This window comes from Aegilops tauschii, chromosome 1 (genome assembly GCF_002575655.3).
Source record: "Aegilops tauschii subsp. strangulata cultivar AL8/78 chromosome 1, Aet v6.0, whole genome shotgun sequence".
Taxonomy (NCBI): Eukaryota; Viridiplantae; Streptophyta; class Magnoliopsida; order Poales; family Poaceae; genus Aegilops; species Aegilops tauschii.
In genome coordinates this window covers 10,044,972-10,069,757 of record NC_053035.3, presented here as the reverse complement: position 1 = coordinate 10,069,757, position 24,786 = coordinate 10,044,972, and the positions used below count along the sequence as shown (strand labels likewise).

At 41.9% G+C, this 24,786-nt stretch overlaps 2 protein-coding genes and 2 pseudogenes across 9 annotated transcripts; 3 read left to right on the top strand and 1 right to left on the bottom strand.

Moving 5' to 3' along the window:
- Positions 1–438: 438 nt before the first annotated feature.
- LOC109747999 (PH, RCC1 and FYVE domains-containing protein 1) lies at positions 439–6,717 on the top strand. The gene is made up of 5 exons (XM_020307053.4): positions 439–931; positions 2,499–4,555; positions 4,669–4,815; positions 5,307–5,848; positions 6,246–6,717. Exons 2-5 carry the CDS (start codon positions 2,645–2,647, stop codon positions 6,373–6,375), a joined length of 2,730 nt encoding a protein of 909 aa, XP_020162642.1. The 5' UTR covers positions 439–931; positions 2,499–2,644; the 3' UTR covers positions 6,376–6,717.
- Positions 6,718–9,864: 3,147 nt separating this feature from the next.
- LOC109748002 (PH, RCC1 and FYVE domains-containing protein 1) lies at positions 9,865–16,017 on the top strand. Of its 8 annotated transcripts, none has more exons than XR_012194557.1 (7): positions 9,865–10,100; positions 10,352–10,553; positions 10,948–11,238; positions 11,940–12,019; positions 12,138–12,235; positions 12,520–12,586; positions 13,774–13,995. XR_012194557.1 is itself a non-coding variant. In XM_020307055.4 (3 exons), exons 1-3 carry the CDS (start codon positions 9,884–9,886, stop codon positions 11,072–11,074), a joined length of 546 nt encoding a protein of 181 aa, XP_020162644.2. In that variant the 5' UTR covers positions 9,865–9,883; the 3' UTR covers positions 11,075–11,565. The 8 variants fall into 8 exon arrangements, 1 of the variants encoding a protein (XP_020162644.2); XR_005770571.2 differs by having other exon boundaries at positions 11,940–12,024; XR_005770559.2 differs by having other exon boundaries at positions 11,940–12,038.
- Positions 12,945–18,731, bottom strand: LOC109747998 (disease resistance protein PIK6-NP-like; annotated as a pseudogene).
- Positions 18,732–19,178: 447 nt separating this feature from the next.
- On the top strand, positions 19,179–24,246 carry LOC109748000 (disease resistance protein RGA5-like; annotated as a pseudogene).
- Positions 24,247–24,786: the final 540 nt, after the last annotated feature.

Genomic DNA, 24,786 nt, shown 5'->3' with positions numbered 1-24,786 from the left:
TAATTGAACAGCAGCAAACCAAGCCTGATAAAAACCAACCAAATGACCAAATCACCCACCTAAACCACCACTTCATCGACACATCAAATTTTCCGCGGAGTTATGCGAGATGATTTTTCTCTCTCCGAGACAAAAGAAAACCACATTATCAACACACCGATCTTTTTCGGCGGCGATACTCATACACGAAACAATCAATTTCTCTTCTGAAGACAAAAAAGAGCACATAACTAGTAGATGAGAGGAATGGTGGCAAGAACAAGAGGATCCAGATCCCAATAGAAACTAAACACATAGCACAGCAGTGTGATTGTGATTAAAGAAAGCCACAAGGAACATGCCAAAGCAGGCCCAGCTGGTTGGGTTACTTTTCCACTGGCAATGGTGGCAGCATTGAGAGAGGTGGTTAACTACTAAGCAGAGGGTGGCTTAGAAAACAAGCGAGCTTAGGCAGGCAGAGTGAGTGGAGTGGAGTGAAGAGTCCAAAGCAAGAACACAAGAGGCGCATGTGCGCGCGTGTGTGCGTGGGTGGGGTGATGATGATGACGGCGACTAACTAGGCAGGCCACCGCCGCCGCCGCACCGCCGCCGGGGGATCCGGAGCAGAGCGCCCCCCACCCGAAAGGAGAAAGAAAGGGTCGGGACGAGGAGTGTGAGGGCGGTCACCCGTGTGTTTCAGTACTTCTTGTACTGGTCAGAGAGAGAAAGAGAGAGGGAGAGAGAGAAGGAGGAGTGAGAGAGAAAAGAGGGAGTGTGGTGGTAGCGCATCGACTCTCCAGCCGCCGGCGGCGTACGGCGGCCGGCGAATCTGTTCCGTGTACGGCGGCGCTGCGGCTGGGCGGATCTAGGCGGAGGAGGTGAGGAGGAGGGGCGGTTTCTTTCTTCTGCGGCGCGCGGGGCGCGGTTGCTTCGTCTTCCCCGCGGGGCTCCGGTGAGCAAATCTTCCGCCTTCCTGCACAAATTTGTGCTCTGTATGCGGATTTGGGAGGTTGGTTCTGGGCCTTTGCTCTGCGGCAGCAAAGGTGGCTGTTTTACCCCCCGTTGGTAGTTCTTGAGGATTTTTTGTTGCTGATTCTTGGGATTCAGGTAGCCTGTGCCACCTGATGCCGATTCGGTCCGGTAATGTAGGAGCAATAGATTTTGTGTGGTGTAATGTTGGAGCAAAGTGCTCCAATTGAGGATACAATCTGTCAGAAAATTGGGGGTAAGGTTACTCCCAAGCCTGTGGGGAAGGCAGAGAACAGATACTTATGAAATTATATGGCTATGTAGGCGATTAGTTAGTGTTTAGCGATGATTCATGATACAGTACAAAATTTGATTTTGTCCTGGAGGGAAAAAATATTTGATTTTATCCTGTTTTGTTCTGATGTACAATTGGGGTTCTCCCTCCCATTTTTAGAAAATGTTACTGTCCCTTCCCCCCCTGAAGGATCAAAGTTACACTGAATACAGCAAACTTGTTCCCACATCGGGTGAAATACTAGTTCGGTTTTCTCAATATAGAACTTATCGGACCTGCCCTGCTTTTTCTGTAATTTGATCTGGTAGTATAGGAGCAAAAGGTTTTGTTGTCTAATGTAGGATGTAAGTTCTCCAATTGAGGATACAACTCGACGATTTTGTCAGAAATGTAGGGGTAATGTTTACTGCCAACCCCCGCAGGGTTGTGAAATTATGGTTCAGTGATGCGGTACAGATTTGGAAGCACGCAGTTAGCGTTAGCGATGATTCATGATGCAGTATAGATTTCGATTTTATCCCGGGAAAAAAAAACTTGTGAACTATTCTATTCTGTTGTACAGTGGGGGTTCACCTAATTTTACAAAATGTTACCTGAAGTTATTGTCCTTTTTTTTTCTCCTGAAGGGTCAAAATTATACTGTATACCGCAAACTTGTTCCGACATCCTGTGAAATACTAGTTCGTTCTTTTCAATATAAGACTTAGGAAAGCTGGTCTGCTTTTTTGTAATACTAGTTCTGCTTTTTTTTTTTTTTTGGTGAGAATGACGAGGCCCCAAATTATACAGGAGAATGATTACACAGCATTTTCTGTAACACTGCATTTTCAAGTTACCAGCAGAACTATTCTGTTCTGATGTACAATTGGGATTCTCCTAATGTTAGAAAATGTTACCTGAAGTTATTGTCCTTTTTTCCATAAAGGATCACAATTACACTGAATACAGGGAACTTGTTCTCACATCCAGTGAAATACTAGTTCATTCTTTTCAATAAAAGACTTTGCAAACCTGCCCTGCTTTTTGATCCTCCCTGCCATCATGGTTACTATTATTTGCATGAGACATTGTCTTGAATTCCTTACCTCCACTGAATATAGTTTGTACTATGTGCTTTCCATGCTACTGTTATGTGGCATCTCATAACCTGCTATCTGCACATACTTTTGCTTCTTTTCTCTCTTTCATGAAGTTTTATTTTTGTTCCAGTCTGGTTCACTACAATGACTTTACACTTGCTGTTAATTATGTGCAGGTGTTTGAGATATCCACCTTATTCTGGCTTATAGCTCCAGCAGCATTGGTATTCTACACGATACTATCATGGCAGTTGGTGGTGTATCTGTATATTGGTAGTATCCTCATCGCTTTGTAGTTACTTGGACATCAGGTGTGACAAATATGTACACAAAGGGGCCACCATTGGATGTTCTTAGAGCAAGCATTTCTAGTGCCCCTAGCACATCCAGCCATGGTTCTGCACAAGATGACTGTGACTCTTTAGGTGATGTTTATGTGTGGGGTGAAGTTGTTTGTGACAACTCTGCACGAACCAGTTCCGACACTGTAGTCAGATCAACTGGGAAGACTGATTTCCTCCTCCCAAAGCCGTTGGAGTCCAATTTAGTCCTTGATGTGTACCATGTGGATTGTGGGGTCAGGCATGCCTCGTTGGTCACAAGAAATGGAGAAGTTTTTACATGGGGTGAAGATTCTGGAGGCCGCCTTGGCCATGGAACACGGGAAGATTCTGTGCACCCTCGTCTCGTCGAGTCTTTAGCAGCTTGCAACATAGATTTTGTTGCCTGTGGGGAGTTTCATACCTGTGCTGTGACAACAACGGGCGAGCTTTATACCTGGGGCGATGGAACTCACAATGTTGGACTTCTAGGGCATGGCACTGATGTAGGACACTGGATACCCAGGAGGATTTCTGGACCACTGGAAGGTCTCCAAATTGCTTATGTTTCCTGCGGGACCTGGCATACAGCCTTGATTACATCGATGGGTCAACTGTTCACCTTTGGAGATGGTTCATTTGGGGTGTTAGGCCATGGAGATCTGAAGAGCATTTCATGTCCAAGGGAGGTAGAGTCACTGTCTGGGCTGAAAACCATTGCAGTTGCATGCGGTGTGTGGCACACTGCAGCCATTGTAGAGGTTATTGTCACTCAGTCCAGCGCAACCGTGTCTGCCGGGAAGCTATTCACATGGGGAGATGGCGACAAGCATCGACTCGGTCACGGTGATAAGGAGGCACGGCTCAAGCCTACCTGTGTGGCTTCCCTTATTGATTATGATTTTTACAGGGTCGCATGTGGCCACAGTCTTACCGTAGGCTTGACAACTTCTGGCAAAGTGTGGACCATGGGCAATTCTGTTTATGGCCAGCTCGGGAATCTGAATTCAGATGGGAGGCCATGTTTGGTTGAAGATAAGATTGCGAGTGAGCATGTTCTCCAGATCGCTTGTGGTTCCTACCATGTTGCGGTTTTGACAAGTAGAAGTGAGGTTTTTACATGGGGCAAAGGAGCTAATGGGAGATTGGGCCATGGAGATATAGAGGACCGGAAGGTGCCCACACCGGTCGAGGCATTGAGAGACAGAGCTGTTAGGCACATAGCCTGTGGTGCAAACTTCACTGCTGCCATATGCCTGCACAAATGGGTCTCTGGAGCCGATCAGTCCCAGTGCTCCTCATGTCGGCAGCCATTCGGGTTTACCCGAAAGAGGCATAACTGCTATAACTGTGGGCTTGTCCACTGTAATGCATGCACCTCACGAAAGGCGTTGAGAGCGGCGTTGGCTCCGAATCCCGGGAAACTTCACCGCGTCTGTGATTCCTGCTACTCCAAGTTAAAGAATGCCTCTACTTCTTCAGCTAGTAATAAGAAAGACCTTGCACCAGGTGAAACCAATGGAGAAGCTAGAGTAGGAAGATCCGTCCTCTCTAGTAATATGGACATGATTAGAAGTCTGGACAGCAAGGCAGCAAAACAGGGGAAGAAGACTGACGCGCTGTCATTTCTCCGGAATCCTCAAGTTAGCTCGCTGCTGCAGTTGAGAGATATCGCTTTCTCTGGTGCCGTGGATCTCAACAGACCAGCGGTTCCGAGAGCAGCGCGAACACCGGCGGCCCGGTCAGTAACCAGTTCAAGAGCCGTTTCCCCTTTCTCTCGCAGGTCTAGCCCACCACGTTCTACAACACCAGTTCCAACAACTCATGGTCTCTCTCTCTCAAAAAGTGCCACCGATAATCTGGTGAAAGCAAATGAGCTCTTAAGCCAGGAAGTTGAGAGGCTGCGTGCACAGGTATCTACTTCATTTTCTTTATTATTCAGCAGATAGAAATTTGCTTGGGTGTTAATAATCACTGTATGTATGTGCGCAAGAAATTTAGACTACTTCTTCTATATGTTGTGTAGGTTGACAGCTTGAGAAATCGCTGTGACCATCATGAACTTGAACTGCATAAGTCGGCCAAGAAAGTACAAGAGGCCATGACACTGGTTGCAGAGGAGTCTGCAAAATCCAAAGCTGCAAAGGAAGTTATAAAATCTTTAACGGCACAGGTAATTTTCAATGCTGTAGCTCTCTTGGTTTCTATCATGTTGTATTGGGCCAACTGATCAACGTAAACCATAATGCATTACAATAGATAGTCATTTTTTTATACAACTGTGCTTCTCCTACAATATGAAATCTTCCATCGCCGAGAAAAGTAGAGATGCATGATAGGCTTTTCACAGTATAGTTTTTGCATGAGTATTGGAGGTTCTTTTCAGCCAAATGCATCATCAAAATGGCCTTGTGATAGCTCATTGTAAGAAAAGAGAGTAAAATGATGCATTGTGATCAAATCCATTTCTTTCTTAAAAACTGCATGTGCGAACAGAAACAAAAAAGAAAGGAGGTAAGCACCCCATCCAAATGTGTGCTTCCTGCTGTTTCTACATCTCAGATCTATCATCTGGGTTTCTTTCAAACAGAACAGGGTACCTCTTTTCACCAGAAATATTTGTTAAATATGCATTATTGAGTGTTTTTTTTCTGAAATTTGTAGCTGAAGGACATGGCTGAGAGGTTACCACCAGAACATGGAGCTTATGATTTCAATGAAGCAAAGCAAGTACATGTTCCAAACGGCATCGAGCCACATGTTGCTACCTACTCTAGCATGAATGGAAAGGTTCACCAAGCAAGGAATGAGTTGCTCAATGCACCAAGTCCAAACTCTGGACGATCGCCACATTTGAATGGGGGAATCTCAAATCAACACAAATTACTAGGCAATATTAGTGAAAATAGTGAAGGCAGCACTCACAGCCTTAGAATTACCAGTCCTCACGGGTCGGATCGTCCTCATCGAAGAGCCCACAGCAATAGTGATGAGATGCTGTCTGTAAGTAGCAGAGCTGATGATAATGTCAGCATAGATGCTAGGTCCCTTCAAAATGGCGAGGACGGATACAAGCCTCGAGGAACAATATCAATATCCAGCAACCAAGTACAGGCTGAGTGGATCGAACAGTACGAACCAGGTGTTTACATAACGCTCACGACCCTCCGTGACGGGACTCGGGATCTGAAGAGGGTTCGCTTCAGGTATTTAAGTTCTTTCCTGTCCTGTTTACTTTCTTCTCCCAAATTGACTTTTCTTTTTTCGCATACAAACAACTCATGGAACACTAATGACTGCAATGCTAGTTGCTTGATTAGTCAGTGGACACAATCTTACCGTTCAGACAGCATATAGTATATGGTATTGGCCACAAGTTGATATGCGACCAAATTGTAGTTTCTTATCATATTCTAGAGCACATTTTTTTCCCACATTTGACACTCAGAAAATGAGAACTCCCGGTTATGTTGTCCAGCACGTTAATTATTACTTTTGCTTCAGTGCGTAGCTGAGAGTTGTGTTATACATTCTGCCCTATGCTTCTGCTACACTCACTGTTACATTGACATCTCCCCTCTTGGGAACATTTCCTGTTTGCAGCCGAAGGCGCTTTGGGGAGCATCAAGCTGAAAATTGGTGGAACGAGAACCGCGAGAAAGTGTACGAGAAATACAACGTGAGGAGCTCCGAACGGGTCTCGTCAGCAGCCTCGACCCGGTCGGCCTATTAGCTTACCTGTGGATGACCTGTTGCACGCCGGCACCTGTTTCTTCACACACAAACTGCAAGATAGACCAACAACAGCAAATTATCAACAAAACTGTGGTCATACATACCGGGCTTGAGAGCGCCATATGCGATCGCCACTGCAATTTTTATCGTCTTTTCATACTGTAATATGGATAGGATGATAAGTCAAGTTTTTGGTTGGTGTTGAATCGCCTGAGGCTGTAGCATGGGCCCTATCCCAGTGTAATGTACATACATGGACATGATCAAACAAATAGGGCATGGTACCTTTACCATGTTATAGATCACACTAGCCATTGTAGCTAGGTGAAGGGTTTTTTCTCTTCCAGTTTTTTTATCCTTTTCCTCAGTATGATTATTTTTTACATAAGAACTTGTGTCCTGCAATTGTACTTGGATATATATCTTCCACAAATTAGGCCTCATTCGAGTGGTTGCAAGTGACCACACTAATTTTAAAGTCATTCTAGACAGCCTCTTAAGGTGCTACACACAATCAGTTGCCATGATAATTTCTCAATGTTATCTTTAGCCTTCCATATGATTAGAGGTGGTAATAGAAATGAGAACATACATTCTGCCCTTAGGCTATAGCGAGTCCGGTATTTGTAAATAAATAAGACGTCTTACTTATAATTTCAAACATTATTAAAAAAATTGAGGTTGAATATAGTTTTTTTAGTCGGATAAATATAGTAGTATCTATGTGCTCTATATGCCACGGATAAATAGTTTGACTTGCAGGCTTAGTCGGATAAATATAGTAGACTATTTTTCCTCAAAAAAGAATATTAGACTATTTTATATCCACATATCTGTCTTTATAGTGTACAAATGAATATATTGTTTTATTGAAGTTTACAAACAGGTAGTTCACAACTATGTGCACATGAAGAATTTCTTTTAGGAAATTATAAACTTAGATATGTTGGTTTCAAAAACCTTTGGAGGCTAGGATCTATGAGCTTTTTCACGGTAAGAAGCGTGCTATAAAATGAATTATCTAAGGGCATTATCTCTAGCAAAGAATATTTAGTTGTGACATCTATTGTAATGGAGGAAAAATTCTTCTCCGACATGCTGAGAGATCATCTTTTCACCAAGACAATTCTCCTTTTCTTCCATTCTCTCTTCTAAAAAAAGCAATACATGGATGTGCCCATCTCACGATGCAGAGGCCAGGTTCATCTTAAAAAAATGCAGATGGCGGGTTAACCTTTCTTTCTTTCTTAGAAAAAAGGGGCGATATAATTCGTTTTGGAGCCCGAGCATGGTATAATCCGGATGTATACTGCATGCTTGCAATTCATGACGAAATACATTGGTTCGTTAGCTAAAGAAAAAAGATAAATCTCTGACACGGAAAACAGTGAACAATGCATGGACTGTTCACAATATAAAACAATTGGTTTTCACTTTTTCACTAGCAAAACGGCCCGTGTGTTGCAACGGGAGAAAAAAAAACATAATTTCCAATGGCCATGACCATATTTTGCTGCATGACCGAGATACACTATCAGTCCATTTTCGTAAAATTGTGAAATTTTTTTAAAAATCATGAAATAAACTAAACTCGTGATTTTTTTTAAATTTATGAACATCTTTACAGATTTTCGCACATTTTCTAAAATCATGAAAAAAATAAATTCATGGACATTTTGTACTATTTTCAAACATTATTTTAAAATTCTGAACATTTGAAAAAACATTTTTCCTGAATAGGGAAACATTTCTAGAATCATCGAACATTTGTTTTTGCAAATTGATGGGACAATTATTGAAATTCACGATTTTTTTGATTTAACGGCCATTTTTCAAAACGCGTGATCAATTTTGAATATGCGAACATTTTATGAACCAATAAACTATTTTGTAAGCCATGAACAGTTTTTTAATTTTCAGGATAATTTTCAATTCATGAACATTTTTTGAATTGGCGAATTTTTTTCAATTTCATAAACATTTTTTAATACACGAACTTTCAATAAAATCATAAATATTTTTGGATTTCCCAACCATTTGTTTTCAAAATTGCGAAAACTTTTTGTATATGTGAACATTTTTTATAAATCACGAACATTGTCTGAATCAAAAAATATTTATGAATTATTAAAAGATTATTTCAAAATTCACAGTTTTTTCTTAATTTTGGAAACTCTTTTTAAGCCCAAATTATTTGAAGTAGAAAAAAATGAATACGGAAAAGGAAAGCAAAATTTAGAAAACAGGCCGCCCGGACATGGTTCGGCCCAAACAGGCACATTGTGTCTTCTCCCAGCGCACACAGCGCAGTGATTCCCTTGTGTGAAATGTTTTTTTTATCACTTATAGATGGCAGCGTTGGGTAATATTTTGTAACTTTGGGGGCAATTTCGGTGACGTACCGCCACAAGCAATAACTCTTTATTATTAGGTAGGTATAGATGTAGTTCATGAATCAATGTATTTTCTCATGAAACTTTACACAGGTGTAGTACGCATGCCTATGTCAATGCACATCTTTTTCAGAATTTTTCGAAACTTTTTTTTGAGCAACGGAATTTTTTTGAAACTTTGAAACGTGTATTTCAAATGTTTCAAATAATTGTCTCCATGTAGGCTGAGCATCAAAACGCTGCACTTGAAAAATCCTACAATAAAATTCTAAGAAGGTTCACGTTGGAAGTTGATAACTATTTTTTCCGTAGGGAGAAAGTTGATAATTAATTACCAACCGAAGAATCAAACCGAAGAAAAAATGTTTAAAAGTGTCATCTAGGGGTGGGCTCGACTCGTTAGACCTCGTTAAGATAACGAGTTAGCTCAGCTCGACTCGTTAACATGATGAACTTAGATTTAAACTCAACTCGACTCATGTAAGGACATGAATAACAAAATATACATATTATGTATGCAACTAATCTACAAGAATATATTTATAGACATAGAACTTTCTTCACAATTCACAACAACCAACAATTTACACTAAAGAAACACTTTGTACACGCCATAAATGACAGTAATCTACAACTATATTGATACTTATCTCACGTCCCTTCTGATTAACGAGCATAATTAATGGGCTAAACGATTACCTGGTTAGCTCGGCTTGTTAAACTTATTTTGTTAACCAGCTCAGATTAAAATTCGTCTCGACTCGTTAGTCATCGAGTTCGAGCCGAGTCACGAGCTACTCGTTTAGCTCATGAGTTTCGAGTTAAAATTCCACCCCTTGTGTCGTTTGAAATTCTAAATGTCCAACAACAACAACAACAACAACAACAACAACAACAACAACAACAACAACAACAACAAAGCCTTTAGTCCTAAACAAGTTTGGGGCAGGCTGTCTGGAACTCTAAATGTCCAGCTAAAATAATAGTAGTGATCTAAAAGATCATATATTGAGAGTACAATACTATCCTGGAGTGATGGGTTTGATAAAAAATGTTAAAAACGCCTCTCAACTTTTTTTTGATGAAAACGGTGGTTATTTGACAACCTAGCAAATGCGGTGGCTTTCTGTAAATTTCCTCCCTATCCAATCAAAACCCATCCAAACCCTCGCTCGATCCCCTCTCGCCCCACCCGCCGGCGGCGCCACCGCCAGAGCCACCGGCTCCCCCCCACCTCTGATCCGGCGCTGCCGCGCCCTCTCGTCTCCTCCTTGTCCCAGATCGGGAGCAGCTGAGCTCGGCGGAGGAGCAGCAGCAGCGACATCTCAAGGTATACCATTTCTGTCTGTTTCGCGTCGGCGATTCTTGCTCGTCGGTGACGGACAGCGCAATCTTCCCGGATTGAATTGTCTCAAGTCGATCGGGCCAATTGATTGCACAAAATTGGGCCTTCATATGTTCAGATCGGGCCAAGATAATGTTGTAGATGTGATGCTCTGCTTAATTTCAGATTTTTTTTCCTTGTCCAGCAAATTAAGTTTCCTACAATAGCTAGCCTTGATAGCCTTGTTCCATCATCAGTTAGCAGTACAGGCAGTATGGATGGAACAATGCATGCTCCAAGCGGCGCCGAGCCACGTGTTGCTGCCCACTCTAGCGTGAACGGCAACGGCGCTGCCAGGCGCTTGCATGATGAATGGCTGGAAGAGTATGAAGCAGGTGTTTTCATGAAGCTGAAGGACCTCGGTGACGGCACCCGAGAGCTGAAGAGGGTTCGGTTCAGGTGATTAAGCTATTTCCTGTCATGCTTTCTACCCCCAAGTTAGCTTTGTAATTTGCACATGCAAACAACTCACTGAATATTCATGATTGCAATATGCTAGTTGCTTGATTAGTCATTGGACAATATTTTACCGTCCCGCGAGTTCATATGCAACAAGAGGTCTGACAGTTCATTTAGTTTATAATCATATTTAGAGCACTTTTTTTTTCCACATTAAACACTATCGGAAAAGGAGAACTCCAGGTTATCTTGTTCACATTAAACACTGTCTCACACTTCTGTTTCGGTCTGTAGCTGAGCTTCTGCTCTACTGACAAGTGACAAGCCTATATTTCATTGCAAAATATTAATAGCGTTGACATCCTCCCTTCTTTGAAATATTTCTAATTTGCAGCAAAAGGCGCTTTGGGGAGCATCAGGCTGAGAATTGGTGGAAAGAGAACCGCGAGAAGGTTTACGAGCGATACAATATAAGGACCTCCCAACGAGCGTCGTCAGCAGCCCCAACCCACTCGGCCTAATAACGTACCTTCCTGTTTCTTCACGCACAAACTGCAAGGCCAACCATCAACGAGCAGCAGCAAATCGTGAACGAAATTAAGGGTTATGTCATATGTGTACTGGGGGTGCAGACCGCCATATGTGATCTTTATCGTCTCTAGATACTGTGGTATTGGTAAGACTGGTAAGTAAGGTTTGGTTGGTGCTTAATCACCATAGGCCATAGCATGTGCCCTGTCCTAGTGTAATGTACATAATGTAGTAGAACTTATAACCTGTTAGTTGTGAGGTTAATGTAGTCTATTTAACTGGTTATTGGTCTTTGTCAAAACCCAGCCCGTTAACATATCTTGTTATGTGAAGCAAAAAGAACATGTATTGTCTTGAGAGTTGGATAAGTTCCTTGTGGTGGAACCTGTCCAGCTGTAGACAACGTACCTGTCTGACTATGAGGTGCATGTGTGTATGTGGTGATTGTCAATCTTAAGATCATGTATGAATGCACTTTCTCAATCTTAAGATTTGTCGATTCAGTTGATACGATCCTGAAAATTCACTTGGTAGCTTGTGTAAAAATGCAGCCTAACATTTTGGGCTATGGGTTTGGACAAGGATAGAATTGGGGCAAATTAACAACCTAGGCTTGATTCGTAGCTTAATTAGCATGGTATGAAAATAGCTTCCTTTTCATCTTTTAATGGAGGTGTACCGAATCAAATAACACAAGGATTTGATCAGATAGAGAGCTGTTCTGCAGTCCATGGCTCCATGCTACCTTTACCATGTTGTATATCACTAGCTATTGATGTTGGGTGAAGCTTTTCTGTTTACATTATTTTTTATCCTTCTTCTTTTGAGCTTGTTACAGTGACTTCGGTCCTGCAGGGGTACCTGGATATATATGCTCAACGTTTGATCCAATATGAGGAATTTTGACTTAGGATTTCAAGTAATTGGGATCAAAGGCATGGTACACTCTACCCTGTATGTATGGATCACAGTAACTAGTGTATGTCAATTTAGAAGGTCCAGGTGTTGTCATTTATTCTTTTCATATAAGACCGGATCCTCATTGTTTTTCAGTTTTGGTCGCCGATTTCTGCATGTGCCGCTGTTGAAGAAATAAATACTCCTTCCATGTCGCAATACAAGTCGTTTTGGACATTGACATGGCTTCCAAGGTTACAAATTGGCATTTACTTCTCTGAATACATGTTTCTTTGAATGAATAAAAGGGTATACATCATGTATGGTCTATCAAGTGATAGACATAGTATTGTCAGTTTGATGTCTAAATGATAGTGATTTTTCTCTAGAAATGATCAAACCTTAAAATGTTCGGCTGACAAGATTTCTAAGGTGGGTCATTAGCCAAGTAATCCGGAGACTCCCTGATGATCATGTTATCCGCAGATTGAGATGTAACAATTGGAAGTTACTAATACAATCTGGTTTCATTGCTCAGTTGGCATGACGACTAGAGTATGGAGTATCTGAAAGTTGAAGTTATGTAGCAGTAACAAGAAAAGAAGGTAACCTATCAGCTCCAAAATAATTCTTAGAAGTCCATTCTTTTGTGGCAAAAACATTGAATCAGTAATCTGCTACTACAAAACAAATTCATGGGAGTCCATAGGAATCTGTGATGCAACGTTTCATCATTCTGGCACAACAGTTTACAGGATTGACCTAATGACTACACTTGCAACACAGTGATTAATTGAGGGTGAAGCTTGACCAATTAAATTGTACACATGTTGCAAACAATGCAACACATAAACAAAAAGGTTGTAAATTAACATCCAGTCCTTAACCCATTATTACTTTGCAGAACAAAAATAATTGCAAGATGAAAGGAAAAGAATATTTAAGTTTATCAAGGATCAACACAGCTTCTTTTTTGGCAGAAACATTTGTATCAGTAATATGCTACAAAAATAAGCATGGTTTACTCAAGGAGTACACTTGACTGAACTCAACAGTACACTTAACATCACAATTTCAGGGCGAAGCACAACCGACTAACCCGTACAGATTTGCCATCCAATATAACACTGAACAAGGTTGTAAATTAACAGTCAGGCCTTAGCGGCTTAACATGTCATTATTTTCACAGAAAAATTGCAAGAGGAAATTAAGCAATAAATATTTTCCAGTGCCATGATCATCATGGTCCTCACTGGGGCAACGAGAGAAGAAACCTGTCAGATGCAAAATATGTTTCTGCGATCATCAGGTCATAGTTCATTCCATCTTCAGAAGCAAGCACAACCAATTAAATTGTACACATGTGCCATCCAACAGAACGCAGAAGAAACATCCAGGCCTTAATCCAATTACTTTATAGCAATAGATTGCAAGATGCAAGGAAGGAATATTGTCGGGTAACAATATAGCATCAGGTCATCACTCAGGCATGGCCAAATCCGGACTTCATAGCCAGTTCCATCTTCATGGGTTTCTTTAGACTCCTAACAACAAGAAAATAAATAAAAAACTCTCAGCTACAAAATATAATTCTCGAAAATTGATGCCATCTTGTGCCAGTATAGCAAGGATCAGCATGTTTTCTTTCTTGGCAATGAATAGAATCAAGATATATCAGCTACAAAGTAAACATGGTTTATTCAGAGAGTCCACACCAATTGATCATGCACAAACAATAATTAAACACATGTAAATTAAGATCCATGCCATAACCCATCTTTATTTTTTGCAGGAGAAATTGGAAGACGAAACTAAGCAAGAAAATTCTCCAGGAGCATGATCACCGAGTCACTCACTGACAGTTCAGGCTTCATAGTTCATTCCATCTTCAGAATGGGTTTCTTTGGATTTCTAGCAAGCTGGGTCCGGAACTGTTCCTTGAGCCGTGCTTCCCTCTCTAACTCTGTACCCGCACGGTCCATCTTGAAATGAACGCTAAGCAATACTTCCTTGATGCTCGGGAGGATATCCAGCCCAAAGAACCCAATTCCACCTCTTTTACAAGCATCGGTTACCTTGAGCTGCTCGAGTTCGGGCATTGCTCCTTGGTCAAAGTTCACCGACTTGATCCCCCCTAAGCCTTCGACATCAAATACCACAATGCTTCTGAAAGCATCCTTTTGGAAATGGAGCTCTCCAGCCTTGAATAAACACCCCGACAATCGGAGAATGGATAGGTTTGGCAGATGTCCCAGGACTTCCATAGCAGCGTCCTGCTCAACCTGGCTAGATGTTGTGAAGCTCAGCTTTAACTTCACAAGATTCTGAAGCTTCTTGATCCACTCTGGCAATACGCCCAGGCGGCCCTCCAGTTTGAGGCTCCGGAGGTTCTTCGGAGGCGAGGTAATGTCATCTAGGCATCCCTTGTCTGACTGCACTGATAATGACTCTAGGCGGCTAAGATTGGAAATGGCTGAACAAAACTTTACATCATTTTTCTCATTGATGCCCATCACTCCTAACTTGCGTAGCCCGCTGAGTCTTCCAATCTCCTGTATAACGGCATCTCCATATGCAACGTGCACACCCCTTATAGTGTGCAGGGATTTCAGTTTCCTGGCCCCTCCTGGCAACACAACACCACCATAATCTTTGTCCATCATGATACAAGGAGTTGCGGCACCACAGCATAAAGAAGTGCATGCATCAAGCTGGTTGAAGCCATAAGTGTGCAGCAGATGCCTTGTACATAAATAATTTCCTTTTGTTGGAAACCCAGCATGGAGATGTTGTAGCTTCTGAAGCTTGATGATTGTTTGTGGTAGCATTACAATGGAGGTACCTCTGATATCTAGTGTATCCAGTTGCCTCAGGTTACCTAATGTATCTGGCAGGTGACAGATAGATTCACATCCTCTTAGCGAAAGGTATCTTAGGTGAAGAAGTTTCCCGATATGCTCAAGGTGATGATTAACTAGACCTGTCGTGTCTTCCAAGTCCAGCACTCGCAGAAGCCGCATCTTGTCAGAAAGGAAAAATGGCTCCCATTCTCCAAAGACCGTTATTGAACGTACACGGGACATGTCCACTATGCTCTCGAATGCACCCTGATCTCTCTCCCAGTTGCTGCTTACAGCAAGGTGGCGTGCTGTGCCCTGGGTGTTTAAGCTGCAACCTTCCTCCAATCTAAGAACAAGATTTCCTTCCATCGACTTTGAGATGCCGATTTCACGGATGAGATCATGGACTTGGCAGGAGCCAATCCTTTTTCCATCACAAATTGATCTTTGGGATGGCAAAAGCATGCTCCTGCTTATGAGGTCCATGAAGTAGCTCTCTGCTACTTCCTCTGTAGACTTGTTACGCACTACACCTGGGTAACCTTCAGCAATCCACCGCCGCAACAAACGTTTGAGCTTAATGTTATAGTCCTCAGGAAAGATGGAAAGATACAAGAAACAAGACTTGAGATGATATGGTAAACCATCATAACTTTTATTAAGGACTGTTATGATGGCCTCAAGCTCTGGATTCATCTGTAACTCTGCAGCACTAATATGCTCATTCAGTTTCTTCCACTCCAAGGCTGTTTTTGGCTGGTTTGCCAGGAAACCACCTATGGTGACTATTGCAAGGGGAAGTCCCTTGCATTTCTTTAAAATAATATTTGTTTGTTCAACCAACTCAGGATACTGCTCATCCAAATCCGTAGTCTTGTCAAAAACCTGAAATTGGTAAAAGTAGACTTTTAGTTAGTACTCTATAAATTCTATGAGGGCTATCCCCTCTTTTCAAAAAAAAAAAAAACTCTATATCCCCTCTTTTGGATAGAAAAATAGGCATTGTTTTTTTTTCCATGTCACCTGCACATGTGTTATATCCCAGCTATATTTTGTTAGGCAACTAGATAACTATTTTCAAATTAAACAAATGCAGTATGAAGACACACTATCCATACCTTTTGTATGAAGAGGTCATGTGCATCATTGAGTTCCAGACCTTGGAGCTTGTATATATTTTTACGTTTCTTTGAACAATGTTTAGCAATATCCTCTACCCTTGTGGTGACTATGATCCGGCTTGATGTTTCCAATGCAGTAAAATGCGGGATGATTGCATCCCATTCTCTCATGGATGATAGATCATCTAGAACAATCAAACATTTCTTTCCTTCTAAATGTCTGATCATATCTGCCACATCCTCGTATCCAAACTGCCCAGCTAAGTTCTCTAGGAGCTCATCACAATTGAAAGGACGCATAATTGTAACACAGGCACACTTCTCAAACTTGCCTCTGAGCTCTTGGCTTTGATAAACATCTCTCACTACTGTGGTTTTTCCAAGACCACCCATTCCACACACAGAGATCACCTCAAATTGGCGGCCATCTCCATTTGTGATTAGTTGGATAATCTCTGATTTTTCTTTCTCTCGCCCGATGAGCTGAAATTCCTTAAATGCTGCTAGCGTTGTCTCCATGCGAGTGAGCATCTTGTTATTCACCAAGATGTGACTGGCAGTAGTGGTTGAGTTTGTGCTGCTAGACCCGGCCTCCGTCGAATCTCCATCTTGAGAACCCTGATCAGGTAAGTTGGAGTTCAAAGAAGGCATAATTCAGGGGATCATATCCCGTATTGGTTAATGAGTGAAAAAAAAGGGCTCAACTCAGTTATTCAGGTAGGAACATAAATAAACTAGTAAATTATCAAGGAACCACATGGTATTGAGGCGAAGGTATGAGAAAACCGACTCAGAAATGTTTCACTTAACCACAACTTTTGGGCCAGCTCTGTTGACAGCGACTATAGCCACCTGGAGCCCATATTTTCTTATAGTTTCTTACAAGAGAAAATTGAAGTGCGCAGATGACAGAAACATTTTCCGGTTATCGCTCAAATCAATGGAAATGAATTCTTGCTGCGTTAGAAACAAAACAACTATTACACTAGTGTCTGTTCGTTTGACACAAACTTCAAATGCATTGAAGCAAATGTCAGTATCAATGGAAACTCATGCCCTGGAAACAAAAAGGAATTAATTATCTGCCGAATTTATTGGTTTTAAACTTGTGTGCTAGATTAGTTAGTTTAAAATATTACTCTTGTAAATATACTGTACTGGTCCGATGTGGCTCCCTTCCCTAGTCGTACCCGTGTAAAAAAGGCCTTCTTAAAGGTTGTCCTGATGTGCTTACGTTTAGCTCATTTTGCAGAACTAGCACTGTTTTGTTACAGTCTCAGAACTGCCACTTTTATGACCAGTTTCACAACGTACTACTATGACTTGGACTAACATTTTACACAACTCTATACAGTTAACTCTATGTTACTTGGATTAACATTTTACACAACCATATACCATTAACTCCATAGCACTTTGTATTGTACTTCCTCTGTAAGCTAACAAGTAATCAACAGGATTGGATGAAATCCAATCTGATCTTTGGAATGTTACCTTCTCAAAGAAAGCATAAAGAGTATTCTGGTCAATGGACAACTGCTTGTGCTCTGGCGCTACGTTCTGTGGCCCTGCGCATAAGCTTGCAACTTCAACTTGCTTTGTTGACACTATAATCCGGCTTCCTCTCTTGTTATTGGGAAAGCATGGTTTAATTTGATCCCACTCTTCAGTGGTAGACATGCCATCAATCACAATTAGGTAACTCTTTTCATTCAAATAAGACTTGAACTCGTCAACCACATCATTCTCCTTCTTCATTCCCATCCCCCTCAGTACTTGGGCATCCATATTTTCTACTGGGTCTTGCAAAAGGTTTATATAGAATTGCCTGATAATGCTTCGCATGAACTCTACTGAATTAAAAGGGCACATCACCTTGATCCAAGCATGGCAATCAAACCTGTTGTGTTTCTTCAGATCTTCAAAGGCTCTTTTTATGACGGACGTTTCCCCAACATCAGTACTCGTTCCCCACACCGCTATCACTCGAAGGCGGTCATCCATCTTCCTTATCAGTTGAACAAGATGTGCTTTTGCCTTCTCCCTCTGCCGCCTTGCATCCTCTGTGCTAGACATTGTCATGGCACCGGTGATGGCAGACTGCCCATCGGTGCTGTAAGGATTAGAGCCTGCGGAGCCCTTGATAAGGTGGTAGCGCATATTCCTCTGGCTGACATCTTCAACATTAGCTCTGAGCCCCTTCATTTGCTTCGCCACCTGGCGCCGATCCTTCAGAAGGATACGCCACCAGGGCTGCTTCTCTAGGCGGACTGCGAAATCCTGGAGGGAGTCCTCAACATCGTAGGCTAGGTCGCGGACTTGCTTTACCCAGACCCGGACCACCTTGCTGTTTTCGTCCCCTTCATCATGCGCGGCCATGAGAAAAGCCTGCATCATCTCGAGCTCGTTGGTGATGAAGACCTGGTCATGCCGGACTCCAAGCTGCAGAGCCACCTCCTCCGCGATGGCAGATTCAGCACGGACTTGCCAACGCTCATCACCGTGGCCTCCATGGCTCTCTGCTCCTGCTTTGTACGTGTTTGTGTGGGTTGATTTTTGATAGATCTAGAAGTAGTACTGCCAACTAATGCTCAGTGCAAAAGCTCAGCAACGGCCAACGGGCGAGTCAACACTAGTATATATATGTATTTGCTATTTATTTATCACCAATAATTTACGATGGGTGCAATAAGCTGATTAACTTATGTTGAGTATGAGACCCAGTTAGTCACTCAATTATCTTAAAAATAATCTGAAACGAAATTTAAGGGCTCCGTTTGGGTCACAGGGGGAAACTAGCTAGTTTGTTTGAAAGTAGGTGGCCTTTGGAATCCCCTCAGAGGCTAGAACATGTACGTTGGTGGCGACAGCTTGGTTGGAGAAGGATCAAGAGATTAGCTTTGCGGTGGCCTTGAAAGGAGCAGAGAGATAAGAAGCAAGTTCATGCGGTGTGGGAGGGATAAGGCACATGTGGTGGTGGAGGACAAGTGGTAGGGATGAGGCACATGCCCCCTTGTTGCTTGGATTTGTATACCACGTCGATGCCATCTTATCATACTAGCTAGCAGGCACTGGACGGGCTTTCTACTACGGCTGACAGCGACAAAGGAACTTTCTCCGTCCACACCGCCCATGTATTCATTTCAGAACCAACCCAACCGAACGAAAACGCGGAGCGGAACTATTCATCTCCTTCCACAACACCGCCAATCGTCCATGCACTAGTATGTATTAGTTTGCCATTCCAGACACAAGACGGACCTATGCAGACATTGAACATAGTGAAAGTTATCCTTGTGGTAGTCAATGTGGTAGCTAGAGTTAGTACTATGCGACACAAGCTGTTTGGGGATGTTGGTGAAGACATCAGGGTTATCATGCAAAGCCTAATGGTCATGCAAGAAAAACTTCTCTCAGGGGCAGATGCAGAGCAACCAGGCGAGGAAGATACACCAAAGCTGCTTTGCAAGAGCTGAGCTACCAACTCGAGAACAAGATTGATGACTGGATGCTAGTCTACTCCTTTCATGGCACCTATTACAAGGATGGTATCAAGAAGCGTGTCAGGAAATTGAGCAGAGTGTTCCCAGATAAGATCCACTATCAGATAGCCAAAGACGTCAAAGGCATCAAGCTTCAACTCAAGGAGATCCTAGATGGATATGAAAGACACAAGATCAAGGAGATCCTAGATGGATATGAAAGACACAAGACTGAGGCTTGCTCTAGCTCCAGAAGCATCAAGCTAGACCCAAGATATTGTATGATCCATAAAGATGCAACTGAACTTGTTGGAGTCGATGGCCCCAGAAATGATCTTGTGAACTGGCTGATCAAGCAGGAGGGTGAATCGGCTCACCAACAAAAGGTTGTCTCTATTGTTGGTTGTGCGGGTTTAGGCAAGACAACTATTGCCAAACAAGTCTATGACAAGTTTGGAATCAACTTTGAATATCGGGCTTTTGTATCCGTTACACGATGCCCCGATATCAAAAAGATTTTGAACTGTATATTATGTCAACTCCACAACCGAGAATATTCCTGCAATGAAACCGAGGATTCAGAATATTCCTGCGATGAAATCGAGGATTCAGAATATTCCTGCGATGAAATCGAGGAAATCGAGGATTCACAATATTCCTGCGATGAAATCGAGGAAATCGAGGATTCAGAATATTCCTGCGATGAAATCAAGGAAATCGAGGATTCAGAATATTCCTGCGATGAGAACCAGTATTCAGAACTCACCCATCAAATTAGAGAATTCCTACAGGATAAAAGGTATGTATATCTAGCACAACAGAACTAGATAGTGCATACATATGTTTTTTTTTGCGGTGTAGTGCTTACATATGTGTGGCTTTCGCTGGTTTTCCTTAACCGTTCCTTGTTTGGTTTTTGGGTCTGATTTCCCTCATTAACTGGACCAACTCTCTTGTTCTTAATGCAAGGCAGTAGCACCCCGCCTACTGACGAGGTTTCGTCAAAATATATTACTCAAAAGATAACTGAATAATATTTATAGCTCCCTTAATTAACTGCTGTGTACATAGTACTGATATGCAGTCTATCAAAGTGAATTCTAATGAAGCTAATTAATGGTTTATATATCTTTCAGTTCTGCTCTGTTGTGCTACATAGTAGAATTTAGTTTCACGAGACTGCAGTATATGTACAGTGATGTATTTGAGTGTATATCTGTATGTTTGTGAACATTGTTTGAACCGGGCCCTAATGCAATTGTATAAGCATAGGATCCGATGGTACGCTTGGTCATCTACAATGCTGCTAGTCAAACTCAAAACAGCAGCAGACAAGTAGAGACATGGGCTGTGTAGGTCAGCAATGTGTAGCGGACCGTGTGAAGGGGCAATGTAAGTCCTGTACTCTGCTGCGTAAGAGTAGAGGTATAAAAGGGAGGCAGCGTTGTTGTAGTTGCCAACTCCTGAAGAAATAGAAAAAGAAAGAAGGTTTCCCAACGTTGAAAGGGGGCTGGACCAAGTCCTTGCATCGCCTGAGTTCGTCTCCCATTTGAATCCTCGTTGATGTAGAGAGCCTGTGTGCGTTAAGCATAGTGTTTTAAATAGCGGGGTTCCTCAAAATCAGCTATAGCGGGGCTATAGCCGGCTATTAGCGGACTACTGTACATGAGTACCATTTAGCGGCATCCTGCTCAAAAAGCTATAGCGACCGCCATAGCCGGCTATTTAAAACTATGTTGAGCACGTGAATTCTAATGAGGCGAATTACTGATTTTTATATCTTTCAGTTCTGCTCTGTTGTGCAATACAAATGTACATTTGACTTGCTATGCAGTAAATTTAGTTTCGTGAGACTGCAGTATATATGCACAACTCTTGGAGTTTCAAATGTGTTCATTGATCATTGATACATAATCATTTCCGACGTATCATATGTATCACATATGTAGGTAGCAACTAAATATTGGGTCAAATCATTTTACAGTGAGTTGTTTTATGAAAAAGCACTGTGCGTAGAAGTTCTATTTTTTTTTTTCACAAAAGTATATATTTGAAGACCTGTATAATTTCAAGAATAAGCTCGTTTGATATTCAGAATGTAAATATGGAACTCATAAGCAGTGAGATATATGAATAATCATACCGAATTCGCTTTCATGTTGAATTGCTTGATTTGACCATTTATAAGTTAACAAATATGGTAAATCTTCTTTGAAGAAAACATAAGTTGCACCCATGGTTTCAGTGGAGTTTTCACTACAGGACAGTTTCCATCAGATATTTCTCCGTAAGTATTTATACGCCCATTAGAAGCACCGAAATATGTCTCACTGTTGCTGTGCGAACAAAATGCATTATTAATGGTACAAAGAACAGGTGCAACAACATGATTTTTCAGCTTGATTCATTCATGTCGTATGGGAACAAAATCTTTTCTTCTGGTGTAAATTGGAGTCAACGAGGGAATAATTAATTTCCTGGAAAGGAGAAACCAAATCCATAACCATTCTTTTCAGGCGGCCTGTGACTCTATGTGATTAGAATATTATAATTTATATGGCCAAACTTAATCTTGATAAATTGATAGACCATCTACTGCGTGATTTTTCATCAAAATTTATCTTGACTGCTTCTGTCCTATATTGTAGGTACTTTATCATAATTGATATCTATGGGACATAGACACATGGAAAACTTTGGATTCTGCATTATGCAAGAATAGTCATGGCTGTGTGATAATGACCACAACACGCATGTATAATGTAGCTAAAGAATGCTGCCTTTCTAATGGGAATCTTGTCTACAAAATGCAACCACTCAGTATTGGTGACTCGAGGAAGCTATTTTTCAAGGGAATATTTGGTTGTGAAAAGTGCCCCAGTGACTTCGAAAAAGTCTCGGATGATATTTTAAAAAAATGTGAGGGTTTACCACTGGCGATCAATGCCATATCCAGCTTGTTGTCTACTGGGAAAACAAAAGAAGAGTGGTATCAGGTTCGAAGTTCTATTTGTTGTGCGCAAGGAAAAAATTCTGACATTGATGCCATGAATTACATATTATCTTTGAGTTATTTGGACCTTCCCCATCACCTAAGATATTGCCTATTGTATTTGACTATGTTTCCTGAAGATTATCGGGTTGAAATGGGGCACTTAGTACACAGCTGGATTTCTGAGGGTTTGATTCGTGGTGAATATCAGGAAGATCTTGTGGAATTAGGATATGCATATTTAGTAGAGCTTACAAACAGAAGTTTAATAGAATCAGTCGGCATGCAGTATGATGGTAAAGCACGGTTCTACCGAGTCCACAGGGTCATCCTTGATTTCCTCGTGTCTAGGTCCGCTGAAGAGAATTTCTGTACCTTGTCAGGTAATCCCTCAAAGCCAGATCGAAGAGTTCATCGGCTCTCTCTGTTTGGAAATGAAAATCCATCATGCGTCGCACAATTAGATTTATCGCATGCTCGATCTCTTGGTGTTTTTGGGCATTCTGGGCAATTGCCTTCCTTTGTGAAGTCACATGCTCTGCGTGTGCTCGACCTACAAGATTGCCCGGAGTTGGGAAATCATCATGTCAAAGATATTGAAAGACATCCTCTGTTGAGGTATTTGAACATCTCTGGAACAGATATAACTGAGCTTCCAATACAAATTGGAGATTTGGGGTTCCTAGAAACACTTGATGCATCATTTACGGAATTTGTTGAGATGCCTGGATCCATTACTCGTCTAAGAAGACTGAAGCGCCTGTTTGTTTCAGATGAAACTAAATTGCCTGATGAGATTGGAAACATGTGCTTGCAAGAGCTTGGGGATATAAATGCCTTCAACCAATCAGTTAACTTTCTGAATGAGCTTGGCAAACTAATGGATCTGCGTAAGCTGAGCATTATCTGGGACACCAACGGTATTCCCAGATTTGGCAAAAGAAGTTATAAGGAAAAAAAGTTTGTCTCCTCGCTCTGTAAACTGGATCAGATGGGCCTTCGCACCCTCTGTGTTACATTTTATTTGAGAGAAAAGGATGGCTTCATTGGACATCCGTTCTTGCCTGCTCTCAATAGTATCCGAGAGGTCTATCTCCGCCGTGGGCGCATGTGTTGGATTAACAAATGGCTGCTTTCACTTGCCAACCTAGAAAAATTATATATCAGTGGTGGGGATGAGATAGAGCAGGATGATCTGCGTACAGTTGGAAGCATACCAACTCTGGTTGAATTCAAGCTTTACTCTGGATGCTTAGGGCCTATCATCATAAGTTCAGGATTTGAACAGTTAGAGAGGCTCGAGTTGAAGTTCAGTTTTTCGCAGCTGACGTTTGAAGTGGGCGCTATGCCTAACCTGAAGAAACTTGATCTCCATGTTTATTTATCTAAGTTCAAATCTGTTGGTGCTGGTTTTGATTTTGGCATCCAGCATCTCTCCAGCCTTGCTTCGGTTTCTATCGTCATATTTTGCGAGGGCGTCAGTGCTGCCTATGTGGAGGCAGCGGAGGGAGCTTTCAAGAGCATGGTCAATGGACACCCGAACCCCAACCGACCCATATTGGAAATGACTAGAGAATCTGCGGACTTCATGTCACAGGATGAGTGACAAAATGGCGCTGGTCGGTGTTTCGGTGAATAATCATGTACCTGTCTACATTTCCCTTTCTCAGTTCTCTGCAATAATTGGAGCGACCCGTTTCCATTTTGTTCTAGTATTCTGTATTTTCACCCTTGTTTACAGTCTTAATAAATCTTGGGTGGTCTGTAACACCTGATGAAAACCATTTGATTTGATGCCGTTTCATGGTGAACTGTACTGTTATTGCTGAAGTATTTTGTGTAGTGCAGAGCAATCAGCAATGTGTGATTTTACTTTGCTCGTTTCGTTGCGGTTGTTCCCTTGGCGGATCTGGGTGAAGCTGTTGATGGGAGTTATTTCATCTTGTGTTTGGGCGAGGCTTTGCCTGTGCCTGTCTTGCTCTGCTCCTGAGTGAGTTTTGGTTTCTCTTAGAACAGTCAGGTGTTCTGGTATGTTGGCTGTATATGGCTGTTAGCTTTTGGAACTGATCGCCAGCAGTTTGTGGTGTCTTGTTCATCAGGTTGATTGTTACTTTTGCTGCCGTGTATGATTGTGTAGAGTAGTGCAGTACTACGATACCCTGAGGCTTGAGCTCCCGCTGTACTTGCTGACAAGCAAGCCCACATTCATTCGCAAAATCTAATTCACCTCGACAACGCCCCTCCTCGAAATTCGTTGTCTGCAGTCCAATTCGCTCTGGGGAGCATCAGAATGAAAATTGGTTGAATGAGAATCACAAACAAGTGCATTGACTCCTTGGACTCAGGTCCGTGTAAAATTCGACACCAGTT

Excerpts from the sequence above, each read along its gene's own strand:
- LOC109747999 (XM_020307053.4), top strand. The coding sequence starts at position 2,645 with ATGTACACAAAGGGGCCACCATTGGATGTTCTTAGAGCAAGCATTTCT. Across the intron at positions 4,556-4,668 it reads TTGAGAGGCTGCGTGCACAG|GTTGACAGCTTGAGAAATCG; the intron begins GTATCTACTTCA and ends TATGTTGTGTAG. Across the intron at positions 5,849-6,245 it reads CTGAAGAGGGTTCGCTTCAG|CCGAAGGCGCTTTGGGGAGC; the intron begins GTATTTAAGTTC and ends TCCTGTTTGCAG.
- LOC109748002 (XM_020307055.4), top strand. The coding sequence starts at position 9,884 with ATGCGGTGGCTTTCTGTAAATTTCCTCCCTATCCAATCAAAACCCATC. Across the intron at positions 10,101-10,351 it reads AGCAGCAGCGACATCTCAAG|TTAGCAGTACAGGCAGTATG; the intron begins GTATACCATTTC and ends TTCCATCATCAG. Across the intron at positions 10,554-10,947 it reads CTGAAGAGGGTTCGGTTCAG|CAAAAGGCGCTTTGGGGAGC; the intron begins GTGATTAAGCTA and ends TCTAATTTGCAG.